Below are 23,839 nucleotides of genomic sequence, written 5' to 3' on the forward strand. Positions count from 1 at the left end.
TATATGGTAAGAGTCTCCTGTCAAAATGGTAGTTTCAAGTCTATAGTTCCTTACTAATTTTTCATCAATTACACTTTAAGCTTCTTTTCTATTTCTACACCAAGAAAAACCAAACATTAATTCCTTATTGTGCATTCCAAGAACTGTAACATCACTAGGACCAGATGGTACTTCATCCAAGAATACTAAAGGAATGCAAGGATGAAATAGCTGAATAGCTGGGGTGAGTCACCTCTTGCTTTAAACTGCCTTGGCCCATGAGGACCAGAAGACAAAAAATGTGAAAACATTTTCCTTTAATACCTTCAGAAGAGATGTGGAAAACTGCAGGCTGGGAAGCATGGATATGTTTTGGTGCATCAGGGAAATTCAAAGAACTAGAGGACACACAACTGAATATGTTACATTCAGAAAGAACCCAGAGAGCTTTTTTAAACTGTAAAACCTTGCTTCACAAACCTACCAGAGTCCTCCAAATCTATTGATAAGCAAATAGGTCAGAGATCTCCACTCTGGAGTCCGGATCTTCCCTGGGAGATCTGTGCCAGAATCAACATATTTATCATATGTTTTTTTTAACATATTTATAAACTGTCTGAAAAACTGTAGGAGAGGAATAGTGTAGTGATTATAAAACCATTGTTACTACAGACTTGGGGGATTGATAAGACCAAACCAACTCACAAATAGCTGTAAATTAAGCTCTGCCTCTTCCTCATCATACAATGAAATAGGGGTTACACATGTGGGGCAGGGCAGAGGAAAACCAAAATGGATTCTGGAGATAACAAAATAAAAGCCAAGAGGACAGTGTGTCAAAGAATGAAAATGAGTAACAGGGAAACAGAAAACAGGCCTACATTAACTAAAACCGTGATCTGATTCAGGATGGCCACTTACTGTCCTTTCTTCCTGTATCTAAATGTACCTATACACTACTTCTCTGCTACTTTTCTTGGGTCCAAGCTACTGACCAAAAAAACTGAATTAAATATGGATTTATTCAAATACTGTAATTCTGACAACTGTACTTCAGAAGGCAGCATAGAATTAAGTACTATCATGTTTTACCAGGGGGAAGAATGTTCTTCCTTTAATTCGATTTTACACACTCAGAAGCATCAGCAACTCATAGAACTTCATTTCTGCTACTAGAACAGCACCTATAGAACAGCTGTTTTTCTTAATTCGTGTGTCTTAAAACAGTTAAGAACAAAATGCAGCAACAGACTCAAAGGCATCCCTCTGGAAAAGCATAAATGTGTTTGGGTTAGCAAGCACAAAATTAAATTCTAGAATACAGTGCAGCTCATTATAAATCCACTCTGTCAGCCACAAAACATTTCATTTCAAAACTGTCTCTCTAACGGTCCTTCTAACGTAGTCCTCACGCTCCCCCACGTGGCTGACCACTAAATAACATTTCTTTACCCGGACCCCAGAAACTCGGAAAGAACAACAAAAAGAAAAAGCAGCCCTCAAAACATGGCCAGAGCCATAGAAAACTTAACTTCAAGCTGAAGCCACTGAGGAGGACAGAACAACACCTCTCAGTTCTACAATCCGCAGGGCCACGGTGCAGGAGTCACAAGCCCTGGTTACTCTCACACAACTGTATTTCCCTTCAAGCCCTCTCTCCTAACTACTTTGTATCTTCTGAGAAGGATGATGGTGTTCCTCCAGAAACAGCACTAAAGAATCACCCTATGGTTCAGAGAGACTCTGTTACCAAATGCAACGTCTTCCAATAAAATGCATTTTATACAGCCTCAGGCCATTAAACATCTCAGTGGCATTTCACTGATAAATTATATTTCGTTGGTACACATTTACCCTATTTTTAAAACTAGCATGTGTTATCCTCTCCCTCAAAACGTTCATTAGTGCACATGGTAGCAAGGATTAACCCCTTAATTTAAACGCACATAACCTACAAAGTAGTGTAAGATCTTGCAAGAAATGCAACACCTCCTTGTGAAATTCATGCCTCTCAGAGAGACAGACAGGCAGTGATAGCAATATTATTTAATCAAAGGCTGGCAGCAGAGGTAGAAGCAGAACAAATTTTCTTTACACTCTCTCCAGCTGGTGCAGCCGGTAGCAGAAACAAGAATTCCCTTCACTTCTGCTCATTTCCACGTCTGACTGGAAGACCACCAAACTGGGTGCAATGTGATACTCACTATGTCATAGGTCCTTGGTCACTCAAATCTTACAAATACATTATCAAATCATCTTTTCAGAACCTACAGCTGAATAGCCAAAACCTAGTCATGTGTTTTCTGAATTTCTAGTTACAGTAACAGAACTTTAGTTTTAAGTAATCTAAATAGACTTCACATCCTGTAACTAAAACTACCAAAACCACTGACAAAACCATGCACACGCATTTAGCATAGCACTAACAAGACAAGCACTGCACATCCACATCTTACAGACAGGAAGCCAAAGCAAGCAACATGCATTTATTCACACAGGAAAAATCCAAGTATTTATTTTCTAAAGCCTGTTTTATACTTTACATACAACTACTTGACCCTTCAGCCTAAGGGAATCAACATATATTTTAAAACATTCAGCTTTCCTTCAGCTGAGAACTGACCTAAAGAAATACCAACACACCTGTAGAAATCACTCTCTGGGTCACTGTGCCTCAGCTGAAATGGCATTTTGGGGGTTTTGCTATCCAGAGGAAGCAGGTCATCAGGGAGAGGTGGGGAGGCCGGACAAGATGGCAGAGGTTCACTCTCTTCGGTTTTTATGCCCTCTGCTTGCTGCTGGCTTTGAGCCTGAGCCGCGGCGATAAGGCTGCGCAGCCGCCGGTTGTGCTGGATGAGCTGGATGGTGTGAATGGTGAGGCTGCAGGGCTCGGAGGGGATGTCCAGCATGGTGGTCGGACGGGGTTTGTTCGCAGATGGCTGGTGCAGTGGAGGATCCTGGACTTCCACAGTACGAAACTCACGCTGCAGCAGGTCAAAGGAGCTGCGGTTGGCCTGGTTGGAGGAAACCGGGATCTCGCCCCAGTATCGCAGCATTTTTACGTAGGTCACCTGTCGTGCTCAGAGCCCAGAAGAAGGCTACCAAGTGCTGCGGGTACAAAGGACTCTTGCTGCAGGGAAAGGCACTTTGGGCAGCAAGAAACACTGGAGCTGGGATGACGTTCCAACCAACTCAAATTACGGCTGCCAAGCTGGCTGTCGCTCAGTGCCTCGTTGGGCAACGCAGTGTCTTCATCAGGTTGCCACTCTGGCAGCTAACAGATCGCATCGCGGCTTTTCCTGAGGGGAGAGGGGGCAGAAACAAACGCACTTGTGAGACGGAAATTGTTTGTGTGTAACAAGGGCTGGTGTGGGCCCACCTAGGCCTCGCTGAGCGGGACCCGCGGCGTGGAGAAATTCCGGGAGCCGCACTCGATTTGCCCGCCACTCGCCGTCTTTCTCTCCCCGGGCCCCTGGCTGTCCCGCAACCCAAGCCCGCGGCTAGCCAGTCCCCCGCCTACCCCTCCGCTCCGCTCCCCTCTCGGCCGCCCAGCCGGAACTGCGTCCCGGTCCGCCGCCGACAGCGGCTCCCCCGCCAGCCGCGCTCCTCCAGCCCGGAGGAGGGAAGGGCCCACAGCAGCGTGACCCGCCGCCACCCTCCCTCACTCACTCGCCCCTCACGCTGCTCCAGTCCGTGCTGGGTAGCGGCGGAGTGACTCTGGGAGCTGCAACCTACCCCCGGCACTGCAGCGCCGCGGCGCTCGTCCCCGGAGGACTCCGTTTGGGTACGGACGCGGGAAGATGGCGGAGGCAGCGGAGGCCGAGGCCGTCGAGCCCGCAGAGGCCACCTCCTTTAAGCGCCCCAGCCGCCCACTGCCCGCCACCCCCGGGCCCGCGTCGCCGTGCCCCAGCTCGCCGGGAGCCCCCCGAGCAGCCGCCGCCGCGCCGCCCGCGCCGCGCTACGAGGAGCCGCCGTGGGGCAGCCGCCCGCCCGCCGGCTCCGGGTACGAGCTGGAGGTGCTGAAGGGCGGCGTGGTGTTGAGCTCGGTGCGGCTGGAGGACAGCAACTGGTTCTTGGTGGGGCGGCTTCCCGGCTGTGCCTTATCCCTAGAGCACCCGTCAGTGTCGCGGCACCACGCCGTGCTGCAGTACCGCGGCGCCGGCTGCTCCCCCGACGACCCCAGCGGCGCCGATGCCGCCGGGTTCTACGTGTACGACCTGGGCAGCACCCACGGCACCTTCCTCAACAAGGCGCGGGTGCCGCCCCGCACCTACTGCCGAGTGCGGGTGGGCCACGGCTTGCGCTTCGGTGGCAGCTCCCGCCTCTTCCTCCTGCAGGTGGGTCGGGGTTCGCGTTCAGGCGGCTCCGGAGCGTGTGGGGTGGTAAAGGCTGGCCCAGATCAGGCTCAGGAATTTTCTCGGCTCCATCAGGTGACTGCCTGAGGTGTGAGGCGGCTTGGAAGCAGCCTAGCGCTGCCGGGGTTGTTTTACTGGGAGAAAAGCTGTGAGTGTCTGCTGCCGGCTCTGCAGTGAGGTGTGGGACTGCGGATTTCTGCTGATGTGCAGTGAGTGCAAAAGGCATTTCTCTTCAACAGTGTGATGTATTAGGAATGTGTTTCTGACAGTATGCTGACCTAGTAAATAAAGAACTAATATTTCTTTGTGAACAAGGGGAGTGTTTATTACTAGGGACTTGTGCAGCACGTGTTGTACACGCACTTCAGAAGCTGCACATTCCTCAGATCCACCCATGTAGTTCTGATGGGAATTTTTGACTTTAGCCTGTTAATTAGTTATATGTAAGATGTATCTGACTGCAAGCATACAATAATGCTTATTTCTCTCTGGCCTGCTTTTGAAAATGCTATTTAAACTAATATATTTTGGAATGCAAACCAAAACTAATGGTCAAATAATTCCACTTTTTAAAGAGCAGTATGTGTTTATGTTATTATCTGTTATCTGCATGTGTTTGGGGGCTTTTAAAACCGTGTTTTTAAAAACACTTTTGCTAATTTTCTGTTTTGACTTAGGGACCCAAAGAGGACCAGGAGTCTGAGTCAGAACTAACTGTGACTGAACTGAAGGCACTGCGCAAGCAGCAGCAAGCAAAATTAGAAAAGACAATGTTGGGAGAGGACTCTGATGAGGAAGATGAGAAAGAGGAGAGAAATGAAAGGAGTCAGAATAGTGATATGAGCTGCTCGTGGGGAATGGGTAGGTGATGATGTATCAATTGTCTGATACGTTTTAGAAGGTCTGTAAGCTGTTTTCACTGAATATTAGGGCTAATATTCCAGCTGGATGCCAAGAGTCACATTCCAGTCAAAGTTTTTGAGAGCAAATTAATCTTTTTGCTGTTAAAAAGAAGGGTATGTGACAAGCTAACATTCAGTGAGCTCCTTTTAAACAGGAGGAGGTAACTTGCCTATGCCTATGAGAAGCCATGAAACTTAGAGCTTAATTTATGATTTTTGGTTTGCTCCTGTGATGATGTCCACACTTTTGCACAAGAGGTGAAATTTAACTTTTTGAGACTTCTATGCAGTATAGCTGTCTTTACATATAAACAGGGAGTCCACATATTAGAGCTAGATGAATTATAATTAATGAGCTTTTTGCAACAAAGTGAGTTGGGTTTTTTTGAGTGAAAATGTATAAGCTCATAAACTTTTGAAAGTTCTGGAACTGACATTGATCTGCAAAACTGAATCATATGTTAGAATAGCTAATAGCAAAAAAATATTTTTTTTTAATTTGGTACAGGGATAATAAAGTTAAGGGAAGTAATTTTATGGCATAGCTGCTACTTCTTTCGAGCTAATGAAAGCTGAAATATACTGGTGTTCTCTTTCTGAAGTTTCATGGGATTTTTTGGACTTTGTATGTCTTCTAGGTGAGGATGCTGAGGAGGATGAAATTGAAGAAAACCCTATTGCTGTTGATTTTCAGGATGTTCAAGATGCCTTTTATACGAAAGATCCTAGGAAGGCCTTACAGGGCTTTTTTGATAGAGAAGGTAATTTTTTCTTTTTTTTATTAAATGTGATTTTTTTAATTTTTTTTTTTTTTTTACTTTGCAAAGTGTTATTTTGTTGTTTATTTTTGCAGGGGGATTTAAGGTGTCATATGAGAGCAAAACTTTTCTGTTATATTGTGGGTAACTTTTTTTTCATCAAGTTTTGGTGGGGATTTGTGGTGGTTTGTTTTGGGTTTTTTTCATTAAAATTTGGCTCACCATTGTATATCTGAGACTTAGTTACTAATTCCCTCAACAAAAACAAAACCCCTCAATTTCCAGACTAATATCTTTGGAGATGGCTGTAATTGTGTATAACTGTAAAATGGCAAAGTCAAAAAAAGACAAAAGGCAACAAATAAGTGGTCTAAAGTTTCAGTGGCTGCTAGTGAAACTTAAAGAATATTCAGTTACTTGTTAAAGTGAAAATATAATCTTCAAGACAAAGAGCATCTGTGAATTCAGATTGTGAACTGTTGTTGCTTCAGCGTCATTTACTTTAATATATGCAGAGACAAGATTGTTTTTTTCTTTGAACTACATGTTCCTAAAGAAGCCACTTAGAGATTTTTTTGCTCTGAAAAAGCCTTGATTTTGAAAAAAACTCAAACAGCATGACACCAACAGAAGATCCCATGTCTTTAAAAAAAAAAGTAAGATGAAATTGTGGTATTTATCCCTTTTGTTTAGAAGACTGTCCCATGACATTATTCTCTGCTGTAAAGATTATTTCTGCTTATTTCAATTTTGGTTACTGCATCAACTTTCTTTTCTTCTCTAGGAGAAGAGTTAGAATATGAATATGATGATCGTGGGCACAACAGCTGGCTATGCAGGGTGAAGTATGTACATTTCCACTTATTTGGTACATGGAAGTTGACGGTTGAATTTGCAAACAAAACCTGAAGGAATTACTTGCTGTGTCACACTTGGCAAGGAGGCCAGCTAGATTTAGACTTAAGCCCTGATACTGAGACAGAAGTTCAAGGATCAGTGCCTAGTTCAGTGCCCGAGTTCCATTTTTGCTCTGATGGGATTTGGATTTCCTAGGGGATGAAAATTGGGATAGCAAAGAGTTCTAGGTTTTCAGCTCCTGTTGTTTTGAGCAATATGTGAAGTTGAAATACAAGAGAAGAAGCAAGGAAACAATCTCTTTCAATTCCGAATGAGAAAGATCAAAAAAACCCCAAACTTAATTCTGTGTACCCAATTTCAGTTCCTGTATGGTGTAAGACAGTTTTTGAGGGGTTCCTGCTAGAGGCCACTAATGTAATTCTTGTATAAGACAGGAGAAGGTGAGGTGGAAATTAAGTTGACAAGTCTCAACATGGTAATGATTGTACTGCTTAAAAATCCTTTCCTTCATTATGGAAACTGTTTGTTACTCATGTTGTATGGATACAAGATACCTGTACTTAAAATGATTCAGGGATTGACATTTAAGCTTTCAACTTCCTGTATTTCCAATGAACTAAATAGAGGAAAAATTATTGTTTGGACCACTGAAATACAAATTCAGACTTGCATGGTTAGAAAATCATGCTTGTCTTTTAATTGGTTCTGTATGAAATGAAAAGTGGAAATATTTAACAGAAAGAAAAGTATGTAAATGAAATGGCAATGCCATTGTAAAATATCTGAGTAGCATCCCTGAAAAGTTGTTTGTATCTGAGCTGTTCTCTGATCCTTGAAACTGAACAGGTTGCCTGTGGATGATGCATCAGGGAAGCAGCTGGTGGCAGAGGTTCTCCATTCAGGAAAAAAAAAGGAAGCAATGATACAGTGTGCACTGGAAGCTTGCAGGCTGCTCGATGCTCGAGGAGTACTGAGGCAAGAAGCAGGTGAATAACTTTGATCATTCTAAATGCCTTAAGTAAGGTATTTGAGATTGCTATCTTGAATTTGCTTTATTGCTGAGTGATATGCAAATAATTTTGTTTCTTGCCTTCTCCTGTGCCTTTCTCAGTATCCCGAAAAAGGAAATCAAAGAACTGGGAAGATGAAGATTTTTATGATAGTGATGATGACACCTTCCTTGATCGAACTGGTGCTGTGGAAAAGAAACGACTGAACAGAATGAAGAAAGCTGGTAAAATAGAAGAAAAACCAGAGACCTATGACTCCCTGGTAAGAATGATTATTATGACATGTCAGGGTTACTTTCTCATGCCTGTACTATATTATGACTAAGATGAAATTTTAGTAGATCATGGCACTGGATGAAGGAAATGCAAGTACAGTATACTTGTAAATCAGTTTGAAATAATTGGAAAATAATTCCAAGCTTTTAAGTCCACATTCCAAAGAACTATCTCATTCTGCTTCAAAGAATAAGAATCCTGGATTGACAGGCATATGGCAACAGTAAGTCCTACAAAGACAATAGGGTGTGAGGGATAGTGTTGTGGTAGAGTTGTTAGAATGTTGTTAAGTTAATATTAGTAGTTGATAGCTTGAAATATCTTTTCCCCTCTTTTAGTTGTGATTTCTCCCCCCCCCCCCTCACCCCCCCTCCGATTCTTTTTCTCCTAATTGTTTACCTGGTGTCAAGTTACCATGGTTACTGAAGTTTATCTCCTCAGCTCCACGGCGAGAAGCTGGATGGAGTGGAGGGGAGACCCTGCTGGCATTTCCAGCTGCTTGAAATTTCTTTAGCCCAGGAAAGCACGGGGCTGGGAGAAGGAGACTCTTCTTTCCAGCACGGAAGTTTGTAACTCTGTTTTTCCTGTCCCAGAATGCCTCTGAGCTATGGAAGCTGAGAGGGCATGCTTACCTTCCCTTTCTTTCCCTCCTGGGTTGCCAGGAAACCAGCCTCCCCCTCTCTCTCCCCCTCTGTCCCTCTGTGGAGAATACTCCTACACCTTTGTGGGCATTTGAAGAAGTTGGTGTCTGTTATTTCTTATCTTGGTGTGTGTAACCTTGATTTGTAGAAAGTTTGTAAGATGTACTAGCTGAGAAGAATAATTGGTTCTCTCTCTCTGATGTTCCCTCCCTCCAAGAAACCCTGTTAAAAGAGACCCGCAGGCACCAAATCCTTTGTCTTTCACCCCTTGGATTCCCCTTCACGGAAATAAACTGTGGAATGCAACCCCGGGGAGAGAGTCCCCCCCGATTTCTTTACTCGCTTGATAGACTCTAATTTCTGAAGAAAATCAGTGAACCCCACAAACACATGCTGACTCGAACCCAGAGTGAAGAGAAACCTCATCACTGAGCTAGGTGGGCCACTCTCAGGAGGTTCGAGTCAGGATAGGAGGGGTTGGAGGGTTCAGTGGTGGTATAACAGTGCTGCAGAATAATTATGCATACTGTTACGTTTCAGAAATGGTTTAAATAATTTTCTATGTCAAGAAATGAATAAGTTGTTTAGGAACAATCTAGACTTCTAATTTTTTTCAGCCCAGGAAGTCCTGATCAAAGCTCAGAAGTAGAAAAGTGGAAGTAATTTGATAGGATACTTGAGTAACTGTTAAAATGAGATTTTAACAAGATGAAGTCTTCTAAGCATGTTGTTCTCTCATAGGTCACAAAGCTAAAACAAGCTGAAAATGAGCTTTCTGAGATAACAGAGAAGCTGAAGGTTTCAGGGAAAGGTAAGGCATGAAGTTTATTTGATCACAGTGCTTTCCATAAAGAAAAATACAAAACTGAAAATTATGTTAGGGATTTCTCTTTTCTAGGGTTTGGGGTGGTTTTTTTCAGTGTCCACATCTCACAAAGGGATAGGAAGGTTTGCAGGTCACTGAGTTAGCTCGAGAATTCTTACATTCTTCATCCAATGGTTTATGTACTCTGTTTATAGTCACTTGGTAATGAATGCATCTTTTTCCAAAGCAAGCAACATTTAAGTTAAAGTAAGATGGCAAGTGTACAAAGTCCTGGAGTTCTGAGGAGGTATTACTTTTTATCAGCCCATGTTGCTGGAAGTGACACAATTTGATGAACACTGTTTTTTCCACTCCCTTAAAGAACCTTTATAAGGGAGGAGGAAAAAGCTCACATAAAAGGTAATATATTTTATTTCATTTCTCTCATTGGAAACACACTGTATAAAGGAATGGTGAGAAGAGGAAAATGTGGAGACAAAGCAGTTGACACTTAACCCATATGTTCAGTGAACATGCCAGTACATGAGGGCGCCATTCAGGTTCTAGGATTATGCATTTGTTTCTGAAGGCAGAGCCTTTCAAGATCAGTGATGGTATCTGTTAGTGAGTTATGTTTAAAAGCAGACTGTACCAGTGGCTGCGTTTTGCTTTCTGTTAGTGATGATATCTCATGGAGTAAAAGGAAAATGGGAAGAAAATATTTTTAGGCTGGTTGTTCACACAAAAACCTTTTTAACAGAGTTGGCATTAATAAAGGCTGCACCATCAGTTTGCAGAAACCCTAGCAGCAGTGTGACAGCTGGGCTATCTTTTGTGTGTTTCTTCAGCTCCACACCAAAACTCATTTATATCAACATTTTTATTGGTGATTGATTATACCAGATCCCTGTTCAAAAAGCAGTACCATTCCACCAAGCATTCCAACTGATGTTCAGTGTGTTTGAATGAATTGTTTTCAGCCTTATACTTCTGATAAATAATTAGCAATTGACCAGCAAAAGAAAAATGCTTAGATTGTCTGAGAGGTGTAATTCTATGCTTTTCTACGTTCTGATACCTTTGTTTCTACTCACACTGTTTCTCAACAAGACTGTTTAATTATATTGTAGTAGAGAATGGGTGAAGGGAGAGTCAGTTCATTTTTATACTTCTATTACTATATAATGCTGTAGGCCCCTTCCCCACCAAAATCTGGTCATGCAATCCCAATAACACATTTTTGTAAATTGCAGGTGGTTACACAGCTAGTTTAGAGCCTTGGAAAAAAGTGCAGTCTTGGCATTTACTGAAGTACAGAATCATTCAGTATTGGATAGAAATTCTCTAGAACTAGGCCAGGGTAAAACAAACATAGCAAATATTGCATCAGTGAGTTTGGGTGTTTTCTAGATCCTTGGGTTTCTCTTACTTGAATGCTTTAGGTTAATTACAGATGTTGAGAAAGCCAGGAGCAGGGTTATTGACCATGGAACGTTCTTAACCAATCTCAAGAGTTGTTCAGCAAAACTACTGCATTACATTAAAAGTGCATTACTTAATGCACTTTTGTTTGCTCTAAATGATTATTTGGAACCTAAAGACAAGAGCATAGAGACACCAGTGAGTGAATGACAGGCTAAATTGCTACACCTCTTACCAAACACTCAGAGAAATTAAGTAGTTGTCTAAAAAAAGTCTCAGTAAAGGTTCACAAATTGTTCCCTGGGGTTCTTCAGAACTAATTACTGGTGAACTGACATGGTATCTCTTATTCACTGGTGCTGTTGAATGCAGATCAAATATATGGAGCTCTTCAGTCTCATCTTTGGTTGCCTGTTCAGAAAAAACATCAATAAGTTGATAGTGCTGTAAATAGCCCTGTAGCTTTCTGTCACTGGGTTATAAAGTACAATAGATATGATTGATTCACCACCTAGTAATGTCAGATTTTACTTCAATAATGTAGAAAACTGCTGCAACAGATAAGGAGTGCTAATTGTAACCCTGAAAACTGAACTAGCTGGTATTAGGCACTGTTGGTGGAACTCCCTCAGCATCACTCACTGACTGAAGCACTTACACCACTCCACAGTACAGCAGCGACCTCTGGATTTAATTGTGGAGCTTTAATTGTTCTGAAGAATATGGCCACTCACTAAACCACATCTTTGTAATTTGATGTTTAAATCAAATCATCATTCTGTTCAGCTCTGGCCTGCAAGGATGTTCAGGCATTGTTAACAATACCTGTTCATTGTTGGTTTTTATCTTGATTCATATGAATAGTTGTGTTGAAAAAAAGAGTATTTCTATCAGAATTTAATTTATGACATGTTTTGTCATCATTTATGTTTCCATGGAGGTGGATGCTACTACTGTTTCTTATCTTTTGAAGACTTAATTCTCTAGATTTTGAACAGTTACTGTTATGGCTTTCATGTATTTTCAAATGGTAAACTCCGTTTTGTTTTACATCAGAAATACCCTTTTCAATTGAATCCATTTGTAGGCATGAGTCTTACTAGGCTTTCCTCTAATTATTTAAGTCTTGTGAAACTGCTCAAATATGTACTCTTTAGAATAACTTAATTTGTTTTACTTTTATGCATTTAAAATTCCAAGTGCTACTTAATTAGCTCAAGCTGAACTAAAAATAACTCAATGATCAAATAATTACGCTTGTCCATATATACAAAAACACTTATAAGGCAGAAAATACATACTGAATTTGCTACTTTTCATTTAATATTAAAAGGCAGAAAACTATCTGTCAAAAGACTTGTTAAAATTCTGGCAAGAACATTTTTCTTAATTTGCCTCCAGGCTATTTTTGAATACCATATAACAACTTCTGAAACACTGTGCAAGCCAAAGAAAAGCATTTTTCTGGTTTTTTTTGTTTGGTTATTTTAAATCCAGGTATTAGAAATCTGTATTTATATTTTTTTAGTCATAAGAGATTTAGTTTTGCCTCCTGAGTTTTATTTTAATTAGTCAAATATGCATAATATTGTTAATATTTTGAAATCAGGTAAAGACTGTCATTACTCTTTTTCAAGTTCAAAGCAGTTTTCTTGCAGAAAATCTAGTCAGAACAAAGGTAAGTTCTCTGTGATTGGCCTAATGCATGAAATTTGGTTTGTATGCACTCTTTTAGGGGTAGAAGGCAGGGTTGATTGATTTTGAACTTTGCAAATGTTTTGACATAAACATTCCAGGAAAGTCAAAATTGGATTCCCTATGAAGGGGTGTAGGTTTTTGTGTGTGTAGGATTATTTTAGTTTGTGACTACAGAAAAATCCCTAAGCCACTTTTTTAGGGAGAGCAGATCTAGAAGTGAGATGAACAAACAGGAGTAGCACTCACAAAGAAACATTCAGTTTTAAGAGAGGCTTTTTCAGGTAAGTGAAATAAAGTTTACCTTCAGGCTTTTGTTAGGAGAAATGCTTTCATCTTTCCATGCCTAACAACCTCCATTATTTCACAATTCAACAGAAACTCACAGAGAGGATAGTTGTTCCTGTGTATCTTATTCTCTAAAGGCAGGACCTGACGATTACAGTTATCTCCACATCATAACATTATATATCTTCCATTTATCTTGCCTAGTCCAGTCCCATCCAGCAGCTCAAGATTCTTTGGATGAATTCATGACTGAAATAAAATCAGGATGCACATTAGACAGTGTGGCACGAAAGAAGCTTCACTTGCGGTCATTTGAACTGAAGAAAGAGCAGCAGAGACTGAAAGGATTAATAAAGCTTGTTAAGCCTGCAGAACTGCCTGAGCTGAAGCCCCAGTAAGTCTTGGTGAAAACATAAAACAATTACTTCTCCCTTTTTTCTTACCATGGGCAGTTATAAGCCCAGTAAATAGGCAGCTTTCCAGTCACAAAAGCAGGACAGCCTTCCAAACTACCTGGCTCTTAAAGGAGCTGGTGTGCCTCTGGGCTATTGCAGCACCTATGGCTGAGGGAAATGCACAACTTTGGAGTGAGACCAGCCCAAGCTGGCAGGATAGTAATGTGAAGAATTTGATACTATGTAAGACATGAAATTCACTTTCACTTTGAAATGTATTTGGAAGTGAAATGTAATGGCTGGTAAGCTACTGCCTAGCAGCACCACTACAGTTTGAGAGGGTGCATGCTGGGTATATAATAATATATAATATTATTAATAATATTATATAATTGTATATTATGTATAATATATATTAATATATAATATAATAAATTGATGCATCATTTATTAGTGGCAGCCTGATTAGAAGCTAATTACCTAATCATTTAAATTAAGGTTTAGCCTCCAAGTGTGTTTTTTTATATAAATATATGTGTATGTACGTAGTTGAATTTAAGGGAGTCTATGTGATACAGAGGGGTTTTTTCTTGCTTGTTTATTTTTTGCTTCCTGTTACAGCATATGTCTAAATCCTACAACATACAAGTAGGATGGAGGAGTCATCTCTTCCAGCGTCCTCCTTGGATGCTGCAAGCAGGAGAAAAATAAAAGGATTTTTATATATCTGCTTCTCATAGGGAGATGGTTTTTTTCTTCTTTTTTTTCTTCTTTTTTTTCCTTCTCTTTTTTTCTTTTTTTCTTTTTTTTTTCTTTTTTTTCTTTTTTTTTTTCATTTGTATATATAAGATTTGTTTGATGCTTGTTTTCCTTTGTGTCTAATTAATTTTTATTAGGGGTGGGACTTACAGTCTGAATGCAGAGAACAAGCCTAAGAAGATGAACCTGCCTCTCTTTGGTGCAATGAAAGGGGGGAGCAAATTCAAACTGAAAACTGGAAGCCTAGGGGTAAGTTGGACATGTGTTGCAAGTCAGTGGATGTTTGTGAGATCACGTTCTCAGGCTGTGGAGGCTGTAGGTGGCAACTGTCTTCTGACATGCATGGAGGTGCAGCCTGTGACAGTGGAAGGCGCATGAACAACAAGCAGGGACTGTTGGATGTGGTTTGCTGCCAGCAGTTGCCATTCCATGTCCTTGTACAGCCAGTTTCCTGGGGCACAGCTGTGGTCAAAAGGCTGTGGATCAAGAGAGGCAGTCTGGTGACATGAGGCTGAAACAGTGCCCTGCCTCAGCAGCGAGTCCTTTTCTTGTTTTTCTCCATCTTCATAGCCAAGATCATATCCATAATTGATTCAGTTTCTGTTATTCCTCTTATGAAAAGACTGCACTTCTTGTTTGAGGACTGGACATATTTCTTCATCTTCCATCTCTACTAGTAACTTTTCCTTAAACCGTAACTATTTGTCATCATGAGAGTGTTTCCTTACCAGCTGTCTCTGACAGTAGTGCGTGTGCTTTCTCATGTAATGAGTGTCTGTGACATCTGCCTCTTTCTTGGCGCTGACACTCAATTCTTTGTCTTGCAGAAGTTGCCTGTTAAGCGTCCAGACATCCCTGAAAGTTTGTTAAAAACAAAAGATGATGGACCGGAGGAGGAGGAGGAGGAGGAGGAAGAAATGGAAGAGCAGCAAGAAGCAGATGCAGTAAACAGCAGAGTGTCAAACCTGGAAATGAAAATTACAATAGGAAAAGAAACAGGGAAAGAAAGTAATGCTCCTGATGGCTCTCCTTGCAATAACAAAAATCTAGAATCCCTTCAGGACGGTAAACCGTTGTTTCTGATTTTTCCAGTAATGAACATGATTCTGTTACTGTTGAACTTTTAAGAGCTATGTGAATCAAATGTTTGAGTCACAGGTTCTCCAGCTCCAGCCTATTTATTTTCCATAGCTTTTTTGCTGTGAGTCCAGAGTCCATGTGGCAGCAGCTGAGTTTCACATGGTTCCAGTCGAAACTCTGCTTTTTGGTGAAATAGAATAAATCTCCTGGATGTAACAAAGTCTTGTCTTGATAAGCTCTGTTTCCATTAAATTGATTGTCCAAATAAAAACAACTGCAATATTTTGTTGGCAATGAAGGTGATGTAATAAGAAAACAAATGTCTGAGCAAAGCTTCAGATCCATTTGTAAGGAGGAAAAACAATTTCAAAAGTGGTAATGGAAAGGTACCTTTGAGGTATCTCAAATCCTCCTTTTCTGTATCAGCCTGATGCATGGGAAAACTTAGTAATGATGTTTCTCAGTGCACAATATGTTTGATAACAGAAAGCTAGTTCTAGCTTTTTGTCTTAATGCTGGACATGTTACTGTTGAAAAGCGTTTTAACAGATCACAGCGTTTTCTTCATTGTATTGCAATGGACTTGGTGGATGAAATAATTTGGAAGACTTGAGAGAAGAGTTCTTTCTGAGACAAATGTAGCAAAGACTTCCCTTTTGTGCTTGGTCTCAGGGATGCAGACCTAATCAGAGTTACTGCAGTGCCCACTAAGGTTTTCCTTTTTTTGTGTTACAGGGGTCGATTTTCTGCCTAAGCCAAAGGTACTAAGGAATGAATCTCAGATGGGACCCTCACAAGAGAAATCACAAGGTGAACCATACAATACAGACTATTTTCTAATAGCATGTGGGTTTAGAAGCTGACTAAAGGACTTAGTGTCTTACGTGAGTCAGAGGAAACAGAGCCTAATCTAGAGCCTAAAGAATCTAGAATTGAAATGAAGGATTGTGTTTTGCTTGGGAAATGGTAAGTGTATGGTAAAGACTGGGCATTTCCACTGTATTACAGTTGTCCTTGTTTTTCATAGTCATTAACTGTTTAGAGATTTTTTTTTTATTTTTTTTAAATCAGTGTGAGAAGAAGAATTAATTTAGGAGAAAATATGATGATGCTTTTTCCTCCATTATTCTCTTGCACTAGCTCTTAACACTACAGAAGGACAAAACTTTCTTTTATAAAGTGACAAATGCTACGTAACATTAGTTAATAATCTGCTGGTAACCTAGATGATGCCTCTGCATGTGTGCACAAAAAATCAGATCTTCAAAATGAAGAATGTTGGGTGTACATGGAGGAGATTTTTATGACCTTTCTATTTTTTCGTAACTCAGGCTCCTTAGAATATATCCTCATCATTTCACCCATAGAGAGCCATGAGAGTATCAGTATTTCAAACACTAAGTGGCAGGAAAACAGGAATTCTTTCCACCCATTAACTACGACGTTTGGTGTTTGTTTGTTTTTTTTATAAAGCAAATTGGTCCTGCACATTTCCTACTCCTTCCTTTCTAAATCAATCACTGTAGTGCTTACAGATAATGTCTTTTAGAAAATATCTGCTATTAACTAAAGTTAATACTACAGAATCATTAATAGAGGATCTCATTAAACTGCATTCGGTTACATGACTGACAGTGTACTTAACATAAGTTAAATCTAGGAAAACTAATTAGATGTTCAGCAGTATTATTCTCAAGTATGAATTGTGGTGCAGTGAGATATCTTGGACTTCCTTATGGTGGATGTATTAATTTTTACATGAACTTCCTATAAGTTTATCTGTAGAATTGGTCATGTGTGCTGTGTCATAAAACAATTCTGCTTTCTTTCCAGCATCCAAGATAGTAAATAAGGAGCCTGAAGAGACATCTGAGAAAGTTAAGGAAATCAATAACTCAAGCAAGGTGAGTTACAACACCATGATTCATGCAACTTAAGAGGAATTAATTTCTAGGCTCTTTTTTAGTAATAGTAATCTTTTTTAGAAATAGTAACAAGTCTAGCTTGGTGATAGTAGTGCTTCTCTGCTGACTAAGACCCAAATGTAGAACTATACACTGCCATTGAACACAGATTTTGGAGTCTCCAATGAAAAGATAAAGCACAGCATTTCAGGCATGCTAGCAGCTTTCTGTTCAATCACAAAAGTGGTTTTTTTCACCTTTTCACTTGGCAGTTCCTAATTGCTGCTTCTCATATATCACAAGTGTTATAGAACACAGGTGCGCTCCAGGCTTTGGAATGTCAGTGCAATGCTTTTCTTGGAGAGTAGTCTGGGAAATACATATTGACTGACACAGAACATGCTGTACTAAAGCTGCAGTTAGTCTGTGTTTTGAAGACAGACTCATCCAGAGAAGAACCTCATCCTTCTCTGTAAGATGTGAAAAAGATGAGTTTGAGAGATTAATGTCTTTTGCAATCAAGTTATCGCTGAATTTGAGTGGTTGTACCAGATAATGTTTCTCCTGTGCATAACACTTGTATTAAAATGTAAAGTTGGTGGGCTTTGCACATTTTGGGACTTAGTCAATTGTTGCTTTCCTGGAGCTGGGAAGGATCTTCTCTGACAGCCTAATGAATACTGTGAAGCTCTTCCCTTCAGAAAGCATCCCACCTTTCTGCTTCTGCCATCAGAGGAGATGACTGTACTTGGTGGACCATGAGTTCTGACCACTGAGACAGTTTCTTTGTGGGGACCATCTAATTTTAGTCCTGCATCACTTAACTGAACCTCAGATCTTTGAATTCTGTGTGTGCTGACTGCTGCTTTGTTAGTCCTGTCAGATGACCCAGGGATTGGTTAGGCAGAGTCCTCAGAACTGTCTTTTGTTGCTGATCTTGCTAAAGATGCTAAAGAAATCAAAAGTTTATTTATACTGGTAAAGCCCAAGTTTTACCACTGTTTTGAATATGGGAGAACAAGACAGATTTTCATGCTGAGGCAGTCAGCACCTCCCAGCAGAGAGTTTGCTCTAACCCTGAGCATTCTCCAAATGCCAGATGTCTTAGATGTATTCTTTCTCCCATCACAAATCACTTTTTCCACATGCTGTCTCTGCCTTTGGGCTCAGATCTTGCATGGAAACTATCAACCAGAAGTCAGCTTTTTTTCTTTTTTCTTTTTTTTTTAATAATATTTCAATAACTTTGAATCATGTAAAACTGGAAAAAAAAATTAAGTTGTTCATAAGCCATATTTAAAAGCTGTACAACTCTGCAGTTTAATGTTTTGTAAAATATCAGTCTTCTAAAAAAGCTGTCTTATGTTAATTTGGGGAAGGAAAGTTATTGCCGGAATGAAAATTTGTTTTAACTGCATAACTTGAGACCGTAATGATGCTACAGAGTAATGCAAATCAGTGCTAAGTAACAGCATTATTTTGAGCTCTTAAGTCTTGCACTCTATAGTTGTATAATTTTTTTACCTGCAGTTGTTAAAAACAGAAGTTTCTGATAAGAAAATTATACTGATGTGGCAAAACTTATAAATCTTGGGACAGAAGAGATACTGCTGCATCAACAACTGCATTGCAATTGACCTGTTGTGGTTTCCTTTAACATTTCAAGATGCTAGCTAGACCTAAGAACAATGAATGTTCTTTTCTTTTTGAAAACTAAGTTATCCTTATATAACACTTGAACTTTATAAACTCGAGTTTGAAAGTCACCTTAAATCCAAAGTTTCCAGTGGTATTGTGCATTGAAATCCGTAAACAGCTATTGAAAATCCTACTCTAAAGCTTTTCCCTACATAAAGAAATCCTATGTCAAATGATATCACCAAACATTAGTATTAAACTGTCCAGAAGTGGACAGGTTCTGTTTTGAGCGGGAAATTGGACTGGATGACCTCCAGAAGTCCCCTCTAGACAGCATTTTTATTAGTCTGTGACTCAAATGGAAATGAACTGGATTTATTTGAGGGTTTGATCTTTCTTCCGTATTACTGTTTTCATCCCTGACTCTTGTAGAAAAAAACCTCATTATTTGTCTCTGAATTAGTGAGGGATTTAGTGGCTGTGACCCATTGGTGGTGGGGTACAGCACCTTAAAAAGTCTTTTCCTCTCTTTGTAGGTCCAACAACCTTTTTTTTCCTCACAGTACCCAGATGATGACCCAGACTACTGCATATGGATTCCTCCTGCAGGTATCAACCATTTCCTTACTGGTTTTAGTCTCATAACTCAGGAATCTTCCTAATGAGTTGTCAGGAAGTCCTTGTCACTCCTTGAGAAAAAGCTAATTCAGGAATACTTTACCCAGAACCTGATGTTTTGTGGCATGTTATGCCCCATGTTTGTTGCATGGCCATGCAAGTCTTGCAGTGAAATACAGACTGTATCTGTAGTAGCTTCACGGCAATGGAAAGATACACCTGAAGTATTTTTTTCAGTTTTGTAACACCTGAGAGAGCTAACTGAATTCACATATGGTGGTATGATAACCTAGCTGAAAGGCAAGCTCAAACTTTCCCTAGGGATAAATGCTCCAACAGTGTTAGTATTCTTAGTTTTCACAGAAGTCTGTGAAATCCAAAATGCTTCTTTGCAGTTTTCTGCAAAAATCATTGGCATACAAACACTGTCAGCTGTTTTGGATAAGAGTCTTGATAATGGTTCGATGAAAGCACTGCATAATTGATGCACTCATCCAACATACATTAAACTTGAATATTTTTTTATCTTTAGTTCAAGGGTGTTTTTAGGTTGGTGAGGCTATTTTTAAACAGGGTAATGAATGTTCAGTTCCTCTAAAACAGAGAGTTCATTTTCATGCACTGAAGTTTTCAGAGTAAGTTAAAAGCTTAGTCTTCACTTGATAGATTCATTACTATGATTTTTGTAAGGCTGTTGCAAGGTTATATAAATAAGAATAAATTTCACTGAAGAAAACTGTAATCAGGTGAATCATCCTTCTATGAAAAGACAGCACATCTCTGACATATGAATCCACAGTAGCAAATTCAGTAACTCCCAAGTCTGATCTGGGATAGTTAAGCAAGCTGTGTCCATAAGAGGGAGCTCTGGTTTTTTGCCTCTGCCTGACAATAAATAGTCAAACGTTCCTTCTAAGCTGGCATTATGAGGACTTCAGAATAAAAACCCAAACAAAACAGCCACAAAAACAGGAGTACCTGATGTAGTCTTAACATCGTTAGTAAAATTGAAATGAACTGTAAATGTAAATCAAAAGTGTAAATCGTTGCAATATGAAGTCTGACTTTTTATCCTCTGTGCTTGTATGGCTGGTACTACCTAGAGACTGTTTCATACAGGGATACACATTTCTCTGTATAAAGGAATAATGCAACTCTTTCTCTTTGTCCATTAGGTCAAAATGGTGATGGCAAGACTTATCTCAATGAAAAATACGGCTACTAATCTTCTAGTGCCCCAGAATACATCTGGGGCTTGAAGGGCTGCTGTGTTTTGGAATCTTTCACTACATGTTAAGTGATGGATAAGAGACTTGGGATTTTCAGATGCTGTTTAAATTCAAGGGCATCAGCATCTGCTCTGGCTTTCAGCTCTCCCTGTGTGTCCACTCTTTGACTTCCAGATAATTTTTTTTTAAGTAAAAGCCCACACATTCTTCTGCCTCGTCTTTCACTTTCAGCCTTGTTTGTTTTTTTTAATTTGGCTTGAAACTGTAAGCTCATTTTTCCTTTTGTAAATAGAAGTAGACAAAAATATTAAAAGAATACACCTCTGTATACTTACAGGCTTGATAAAATTTATTCATCTTGGGTTTATGCAATTAAAATAAGAAACACTACTGATTTGTTTCTGTGGCTGCTGTTTGAAAATACTGTCATGGTAAACACAACCTAAAACTTGAGGGTTTTTTCCCTTTCCTATGGAAAAAAGAACAACTTATATTTTGAAAAGAAAATTACTTTCATTTCTCCCTTGTGCAGTTGTTGGAATACCTGATATGGAGTGGACAATAAATGGTAAGTGTACGGTGTTATAAAGGTCCAGAAATGCTAAAGAACTGAAGAGGCTGGCACTGCTTGAGTCAGGGGATAACAGAAGAAACAGATGGAAGGATATACTGGAAAAGCCTCTAATGGAGCCTGTTCTTGTGTCACAACATGAGCAAAGTGCCATCATAATGCAGTTCAAGGCATGCCTGGTAAATAGTCTTTGTCTGAAGGAGTACCCTCAGTGACTCAGAATTGTCCCAGAGCCTGTGCTGGGGTAAAGGCAAGGTCATGCAGAATGTGTGAGGATTTAAAAACTAGGCACAATCATACAGAGGCAAGGAAAACTAGAAACTACAGTCCTGCGAATCAGGGACACACATCCTTGGGGGTGCTTCCACCAGTCAGTGGCTGCATCCTCATGGACAAATCACAGGAGGGCACATCAGAAGCCAGGGTGAAGGGATAACCATATAACTCCTTACTTAACAGGCTCAAGCTACAAAACAGCATCTTTCTGCCTGTAATCTTCAGCATATGTACCAGGGTTTTGTCTACATCTGCACACTAGGCTGGGCAGCTTAAAGCTTCCTGCTTGTGGCAGAGGCATATCTTTGTGTAATCCAAGGAAAGGCTGTTGCTTTGCTATTCAAAATGCCAGACCTCATTGATTTCAGCTGTAGCACTTTGCCAGACTATTGTTCAGTTCCAGAGTGTACCAGGCAACAGCAAGGAAGTTCTATTCATCAGCAGGAGGCCTGGCAGGTTTCAGACAGAGAAAATAATAATTTGCCATTTATGCTCCTGAGAAGCACTAGGGCAAAGAGCCCATGTAAGTACACCTTTATTGCTACCATCCTAAAGTAGGTGTTTGGTGTGTCTTTTCATGAAGGGCTGCTTTGTAGTAGAGACAAATGGCATTGACCTGCTGCCAGAAAACACATCTCTGGGGATAAGAGCCTGGACAGTTTGGTCCTGGCTAAGAGCTTAAGCTCCCCATCTGTTTCTTTTCATAGCAGCTCACTTGTCCTCCCATCTGAATCTGATGGTAAACCCTGCTTTCATTAGGCCATCCATCTTTTGCTTCACTGTGTAACGTGAATACCCAAGGTCATCCCCACTGGATGGTTCCAGTCATTTTCATGGTGGCACTTGATGAAACCATGGAAAAAGCACCCATTATATTGGAAAGTTATTTTCCTCCCATCAATGATCACTTTGCCACCCCAGAAACAGTTTCTCACTTGATACTCAACAGCTGTGTAATGCATGACAGGTTTGAACATTCTTCTTTTGGGCCAGGTATGTATGTCAAATATCTTTTTCCTCCAGTAAGAGCTATAAACCAGTACATGGACATAGAAGCAGAGGTCACCATATTACACAGGAAGGGATCTACACAGCAATAAAGCAGCATCTTTTTATCAATTTCTTTCTTATCCTCTGTGTGACAGGCCATTACCATAATTTTATTGCCATATGATCTGCAGGCCTCCCTCCAAATTTTTATATCTTGCTGGCAATAGTAACTCAGCTCTTCCTGCAAGTCAAAGATGGTCCATGTACATACCAAAAATTGCTTTTTTTTCCTTCAGCACCACACTGTGCAGCCTATAATAATCCTCTTGTGGAAGAGGGCCTATGAAGCTGATTTTAAGCAGTGTTGAAGAAATGGAGGAAATAACTTCTCCAGCCCTTGATACCCACAACTTAGGGAAGACTGCTTAGTTTTATGAACAGAAAATGTAAAATAGTCTATGAAAATGAAAACTCCACTTGCACATCAGTTTAACACCCTGGGTAATTAATTACAGACATGTTTTTTCTTTCAAAAGCTGCCTGGAAATGGAGCAGTCATTATAGCCTCTGGTGTAAGAGAAGCGTAGCCATGAAACTTGTGTCATTAAGCAGCTGACTCAAGTCCACATGTCCCCTCAAGCTCCCATTCTGCTTCAATTTTTCTTTATACTCTTTCACCCTATGGGACATCTGGCACTCACTCCATGGCAAAGTGTAATTTGGGCCATGTGCAGTTTCCTGCACATCCCATCTCGAGAGGAGAGTCCTGCCCTGCTTGTGGGATTTGGATCCCAGACATAGATCTCTGCTGCTGTCTTCTGTTACAGACCTGTTTATGGCACAGACTGCTCTTCCAGCCTCTACCTTTGAGGTGCTATTCCACATAAAATCGGAGCCAAAAAATCAGGGTTCCCTAGGCCCATGCAGCAGTCTGCAGCTGGGGCATCTTCTTCTCCTGGCAGTGTTAAGTGCATGGTCATGCAGCAAGCAGAGCTGGCAATAATATTGACAGCTATGGGTGTGATTATAGAGTGTATGGCAAATCTCACAGACATTTCTCACCGCAAATACTTCTCCCTAACACCACAATGATGTTCACTGCATCAGAAGAGGAAAGGATCCCTGGGATATCTAGAACTGTTCCTTGGCTTAAGAACCCCCCCAGCATTTTTTTTCCATTCAGATAGGAGTATGATGAGTACATGAACACACAGCAGGTCCTCAAGTAAAGAGATCCCACTCAGCTTGACTTTTCTAGGCACAGAACACCCTGGTTTTTCATGGATCTCTGCTCGACAGTTCTGCACTACTCCAACTCCTCACTGCTACAAGCCCTCTGAGACTTCCAGCAAGATAGAAAGAACCATCACTGGTGGGTTTTAACCATGCA

General features: G+C 40.5%; 2 protein-coding genes across 5 annotated transcripts in view; one reads left to right on the forward strand and one right to left on the reverse strand.

Moving 5' to 3' along the window:
- SUPT7L (SPT7 like, STAGA complex subunit gamma) overlaps positions 1–3,822 on the reverse strand; it is a 20,381-nt gene extending 16,559 nt beyond the window's left edge. Inside the window, exons 1-2 of one of the 3 annotated variants that reach the window (XM_015622055.2) lie at positions 3,715–3,822; positions 2,623–3,278 (exon numbers count right to left, since the gene is read on the reverse strand). In XM_015622055.2, coding sequence (XP_015477541.1) covers positions 2,623–3,035 — 413 coding nt within the window. In that variant the 5' untranslated portion in view covers positions 3,036–3,278; positions 3,715–3,822. Of the gene's footprint in view, positions 1–2,622; positions 3,279–3,499; positions 3,584–3,648 lie in introns of those variants that run through there. The other 2 variants (XM_015622056.1, XM_015622054.3) reach the window with 2 other exon arrangements.
- Positions 3,767–21,002, forward strand: SLC4A1AP (solute carrier family 4 member 1 adaptor protein). Of its 2 annotated transcripts, none has more exons than XM_015622052.2 (14): positions 3,767–4,316; positions 5,012–5,195; positions 5,875–5,997; positions 6,779–6,839; positions 7,699–7,838; positions 7,964–8,124; positions 9,521–9,590; positions 13,194–13,383; positions 14,281–14,392; positions 14,971–15,208; positions 15,959–16,033; positions 17,057–17,127; positions 19,302–19,374; positions 20,559–21,002. In XM_015622052.2, exons 1-14 carry the CDS (start codon positions 3,780–3,782, stop codon positions 20,606–20,608), a joined length of 2,085 nt encoding a protein of 694 aa, XP_015477538.1. In that variant the 5' UTR covers positions 3,767–3,779; the 3' UTR covers positions 20,609–21,002. The 2 variants fall into 2 exon arrangements, with proteins under 2 accessions (XP_015477538.1, XP_015477539.1); XM_015622053.3 differs by having other exon boundaries at positions 14,971–15,151.
- Positions 21,003–23,839: the final 2,837 nt, after the last annotated feature.

The sequence above is a fragment of the Parus major genome, chromosome 3, assembly GCF_001522545.3.
Source record: "Parus major isolate Abel chromosome 3, Parus_major1.1, whole genome shotgun sequence".
In the NCBI taxonomy this organism is placed as follows: Eukaryota; Metazoa; Chordata; class Aves; order Passeriformes; family Paridae; genus Parus; species Parus major.